The sequence below is a fragment of the Pseudorasbora parva genome, chromosome 7, assembly GCF_024679245.1.
Source record: "Pseudorasbora parva isolate DD20220531a chromosome 7, ASM2467924v1, whole genome shotgun sequence".
NCBI lineage: Eukaryota > Metazoa > Chordata > Actinopteri > Cypriniformes > Gobionidae > Pseudorasbora > Pseudorasbora parva.
In genome coordinates this window covers 1,301,423-1,307,352 of record NC_090178.1, presented here as the reverse complement: position 1 = coordinate 1,307,352, position 5,930 = coordinate 1,301,423, and the positions used below count along the sequence as shown (strand labels likewise).

The window sequence follows — 5,930 nt, the reverse complement described above, 5'->3', positions numbered from 1 at the left end:
ATGCAAACGTTTGTTTTTGTGATTAAAATACATCAAATATTACCAAAACATCTGTCTTCCTGTGTGCAGAAATTTGTTTATGTAGCCGTGACAACAAAACGCGTGCGCGCATGCCTGTGATGCTCCCTGCGCACCGCGCGCCAACCCCATAGACTGGCCAACCCGCAAGCCTTGCACTTCTGAAAGTCTGAGGAGCCACTCGTGTTGCTACCATAGATATACATAATAAATAATATACTTAATTACATAATATACTTTATTATGTACATCTATGGTTGCTACTACTCTCCGGCGCCGCCATCTTTATTTTGAGTCTGACGAATCGACGCGCATATTTTGCGTCAACGTATTTTTTGCGTCGACGTCATCGATGACGTCGACGCGTTGTCCCAGCCCTAATGTTAACCGATGACCGTTTGACCGATGGTTGACCTTATCAACGTTAACTGATCAAAGTTGTCGGTTAAAAAAAAGTGATCTCTAAATTAGGCTATTATAGACAGTGGACTAAACGCTACAGTTAGCATCTCATTACAAAATCTTTTTGTGTGAAGTGAACAAATCCCTCACACTCAATTTTTCATAACTCGCCTGTTTGTGCTTAATAAACCAATAAAAACATTTGGCGCAAGGTCACCGCGTTTGGGTTTGCGCGCTCACAAGGTTAGCCAAAAGTAAACACTCGAGGTTAAAGCCGGGGCAGACGGCAGGATGAAGCGTCATTCCGCATAAGATGGGCTTACATTCGGAAATACAGGTCCTTCTAAAAAAAATTGCATATTGTGATAAAGTTCATTATTTTCCATAATGTAATGATAAAAATTAAACTTTCATATATTTTAGATTCAGTGCACACCAACTGAAATATTTCAGGTATTTTATTGATGATTTTGGCATACAGTCATCTTTTGGTGAACTAACCCTTTTATGTCCAGCCCTGCGCGAACACACACACACACACACACACACACTCACACACACACACACACACACCTCGTCTTGAGTCTGTCCGCGGGTCAGCAGGTTCCGGCAGGTCAGCGGGACGTCATTAATCTCCACCTCCGCCACCACCAGATCATCTTTCACCTTATTACCACCAACACCTGCAACCTACACACACTTCCTGTGTTTAATCATACGAATGTCCTTTAATGATTTCTCACACATGCATATACACACACACACACACACACACACACACACACACACACACACACGCATGCATGCACAGCCACAAATTTACAAAATACAAATTTACAATACAACATTTTTTTGTAAATCTTGAACACAAAAAAAAGTTACGGACAGCAGCTTTAATGTTAACAGATAATTGTTAAGTGTTCATTGTGATTTTAGACTTATACATTTGAATAATAATTTGAGTGTTTTCCATGGTCGTGTTGACATTTCTGTCTTAATAACTGAGGGGATTATAATGAGAGGAAGGTTTTAAATAAGTTTAAAATAAAATGTTGTAAATGTGATATATTTTTCTCCTGGTCCTTATTTTAAATTGGTTATAAAAATATTGATAATTATCAATATTGACTGATATGAAACATTTGGATACAGTTTTCAGCCGTATCGCCCAGCCCTATGTGTGTGTTTGTGTGTGTGTGTGTGATCTCTACAGATCGGTCCCAGAGGAGCAGGACTCACTTTATCGGCAGGAGCGGCGCTGCTGATCTGAGACGGCTTGAGTTTGCCTTTGGCCACCAGCATGGCGTTGATCTTGGCGGCGACGGCGGCGGCAGCATCCAGAGCTCCGGTGGGGGCAGAGCCTCCATCAGCCCCAGCAGACGACACCGGGCTGGCCTGATCCCACTTACTGCGGCGTCTGATGACACACAACACACACATCATCATCATCACCATCATCATCATCACCATCACCATCATCGTTGGTTGGGGAAAGGTGTCCCAATCAACCCGAATTCACCCTATACTCTGCTAATGCACTTTCTTTTATAAATTTGAATTCTGGACAAAATGGCTGGTAAAAATTTTGACCATCATGACGACTGTGAGGGGGTGAATTTTTTTATAACTCATTCGTTTAGGTTATATAAAGCCTTAAAGTTCGGCATAATTAAGGCCGTGGTTACTTTGAGTGACAGGTGGATATCCATTTCTGCTGTCTATAGTCATTGCATCATCCAAAGCTCCGCCCACATCCCGCCTTTTCCCCATTTTCTGTTATCGGGGAGTGACACGTGATGACTCGCTCACAAGATGGCGACGCCCAGCTCGCCCCTACTTTACGCTTCAGAACGGCTCATCAGAATCCTATGAAACGTCACAGACACTACGGCCATATTTTTTTACAGTCTATGGTTTCGCCGTAGACATACAGGCGGATAGCTCAAAATGCGTACAGATAACACGCCACTTGGCTTTAGAAAGTGGCGTTAACGGAAAGTCATGAACCCGGGTCGGGGACCTAGTAACATTGCAGGGTTCGACCCGGGACGAGCGCTGTGTGAACAAAAGCCGAAACTAATGCCACAGCGTGTGTGTAGTTATCGTGCGACTCCTAGAGCTTGTTTCTTCAGTAACACAACCCTGCAGTGCCAGAAGAGCTCGTCGGTGTTTTAAACGCAGAGTGTGTTCGTATACAAAAGAAACTAAAATTAAACAAGCAGAAATGAGCGCAAACTGGACACAAGTCGAGACCACGGAGCTCCTTACTATCCACGCTGAAGCTGAGATCGCTCGCCGTTATACGTCACATCAGGATGTCACGTGTCAACTCGACCCGGGACCGTTACGGGTTGTGTGTGAAAGCGCACATATTACGGTATTTCGCTGGCAGTGAGAATGGACCAAATCTAGCGGCCTGGGAACAAATGCCGGGGTCGCATTATCCGTGTGTTTGCCGGAATCGCAGTGGGAAAGGGGCTAAAGTTATAAAACTTCACATTTTGAATGTTTACCGCAGTTTATCTGTGTGAGCGACGCTCAAGTGTTGCAATTTCTCCTCGAGATGTGCAAACGTCAACACCGCGACCTTGTTTATAATGTCAGTTCATTATATATTATCGACTTTCAATCGCCACTTACACTAAATTAATGCACAATCATTCTTGCATTGGTCATTCGCTAGTTATTTTTTGTTATTGGCGTTTTAATCAGGCTCTTGTCCGTCGGGCAAGTAAAATTCTCTTTCACTTGTCCCTTCAAAAAATCCACTTGTTCCAGACAAGCTTTAATGTTGAGCCCTGCTATATATATATTAGGGCCGGGACTTTAACGCGTTAATTAATTACGCAAAAAAATAAAAAATTTAACCGCATTTATTTTTGCACCGCGGAACGTTTTTCAATGAATCAGTTTCGACGGACCGATTATACTGGAACACCAACTAGCGCGACGACAACAACAACAAACCATGGGTGTGTCTCAATCCGCTTCCTAGTTCAGTAGTCAGGGCACTGATCAGGGAGTCAGCCCATTGACTTATGTCTTGATCAGTGCCCTGACTAGGGAGCTGATTGAGACGCAGGGCATGAGTGAACATGAACGAAGAAGCGGATGAGACCGCTTTGCTTGGCCCCGTGGACGGGAAATTTTGTTTTAAAAAACGAAAGAATGGAAGCGTCGTCAAGAGCATGGTAGTGTGCAAGCGATACAACAAGGAGTTAGCGTATCACCGCAGCACATCGAGCCTCAAATATCACAAATATGCTTTTGCTACACTTACTGGCAAACATTGCACTGGTCTGCTGGACTGAAATAAATAAACAATATTTTGTTGATTAAGCTTATGTATTCAGTCATTATTCAATGGTATACTAAAAATACATGTGAAAAATTACTTCTCATTGTTCTCAGGTCAAATATTTATATGCGATTAAAATGCGATTAATTGCGATTAATTAATTACAAAGCCTCTAATTAATTAGATTAATTTTTTTAATCGAGTCCCGGCCCTAATATATATATATATATATATATATATATATATATATATATATACATATATACACACACACACATACACACACACACACTCATAAAAGGAAAAAATACAATTAAACTTTTTGGAAAAGATGATATCTTTCACTGCTGTGAACTGACCATCACATAGAATATGAAGAATATCAAAAACTTTAGGAGTCAGCTGATCACCAGCATTAAGGGTTAGTTCACCCAAAAATGAAAATTATGTCATTAATTACTCTCCCTCATGTCGTTGGACACCTGTGACACCTTCATTCATCTTCAGAACACAGATGCAGATATTTTTGTTGAAAGCTGATGGCTGAGAAAGGCTTCAGAAAGGCCTCCATTGGCATTCAGTACATTTCCACTGACCCACTCACAAGACCCATAAAGGCACTAAAGACTTCATTACAAAGCCCATCTCACTACAATGGCTGTACAATCATTGTACCAAGCGGCGAGAACAGTTTTTGTGCGCAAAACAAATCTAAATAATGACTTTATCTGCCAAGATATTGTCTTCCGTGTAGGTCTCGGACGTGAACTCAGGCGATAGCGGCTCCTCCTCTTCCGGGTCATGTATTCGCTATGATTCGAACGGCGGAGCTGCGTCATATTCTCGCGCAAGCGTCGAGTTCACGTCAATAATTTGGTGGATTATATCGTTATTTTGATTTTTGTGCGCACAATAACTATTTTCGTGGCATTGTAAAGTGATTGTGCAGCCGCTGTAGTGAGATGGGCTGTGTGTCGATGTGTTTAGGGCCTTTATGGGTCTTGTGAGTGGGAATGGACTGAATGCCAATGGAGGCCTATCTGAAGCCTTTCTCAGCTTTACACTAAAATATCTTCATTTGTGTTCTGAAGATGAACGAAGGTCTGACGGGTGTCCAACCACATGAGGGCGAGTCATTAATGAAATAATGTTCATTTTTGGGTGAACTAACCCTTTAAGGTAGCATTACAACAAAACACTCAGCAAAATATCTGATAAAAAAAATATCGTCTAATTATCGTTATCGATTAAATCCCAGAAAATATTGAGATATCAATTTTTGTCAATACCTAATTGCGATGCATTGATGAATCGATATTTTTACCCAGCCCTAAAGAAATATCATGCAACACTACAACAAAACAGAAACAGCCATTATAAAGTAATAATAATAATCATAAACACCTCAGATGAGCTCAGGGGGAGTCAATAATTTAGGGTGAACTATCCCTTTAAATCTAAAAATCTTACATATCGTGCCTTTAATGAACTCCCATCACTGGTGACTGAAGATCAGAGACACTTTGATATGTTCATGAATGATATCTATCTATCTATCTATCTATCTATCTATCTATCTATCTATCTATCTCACCCACAGTAACGTACTTCTGACATGTAAGTTACGGTGGTAAAGAATGTTTAACGTTACCACATTTTTACACTTCTCTGGGTCCAAACCTCACGGTAACGTTACTGTCTGATAAAGTTCGACGGCTCATATGATAATATCTGAACATATTGTTGATTAATTATGATTCCTGTGTTCCTGCTTGCGGGTTGTTGTTATGTAACGTTAACACCCGCCATTAGACGCGCCGTGGAACTCTTTAAACGCGCCGCGAGCGGACACACACTCACACACACACTTACCCGTCTCTAACACCGAACGACATCTGTTGTGTTGAGTTTATGCTTCTGATCACGAAGAATCGATCAGAACAGAACCGATCCGGTTCTGACACACCAACGGAAACACAGCCGTGTTCGTCACTTCCACACACATCGCGCATGCGCAGTATCCATCCGTCAAACTTCCCTCGCAAATGTTTTATTTACATTTTTTATTATTAATGCAAAAATTAGTGAACAGAATACAAAATAAAACACTAATTTAACAATTTGCTAAAGATAGAAAAATAAATCCGACATAATTCTCTCTCCGTTGTTTCTGAACTCATTCGCCAGCAGGTGGAACCAAAGTCCCGTCGAT

General features: G+C 41.3%; 1 protein-coding gene across 9 annotated transcripts in view; it reads right to left on the bottom strand.

Moving 5' to 3' along the window:
- The window catches only part of khdc4 (KH domain containing 4, pre-mRNA splicing factor), a 20,069-nt gene extending 14,343 nt beyond the window's left edge, over window positions 1-5,726 (bottom strand). For all 9 annotated transcript variants that reach the window (XR_010906352.1, XR_010906353.1, XM_067447747.1 and 6 more), the window contains exons 1-3: window positions 5,591-5,726; window positions 1,660-1,837; window positions 994-1,110 (exon numbers count right to left, since the gene is read on the bottom strand). Coding sequence is in view for 7 of the 9 variants with exons in the window: in XM_067447747.1 (XP_067303848.1) it covers window positions 994-1,110; window positions 1,660-1,837; window positions 5,591-5,613 (318 nt within the window). In the remaining 2 variants the exon portion in view is untranslated. The remainder of the gene's footprint in view (window positions 1-993; window positions 1,111-1,659; window positions 1,838-5,590) is intronic.
- Window positions 5,727-5,930: the final 204 nt, after the last annotated feature.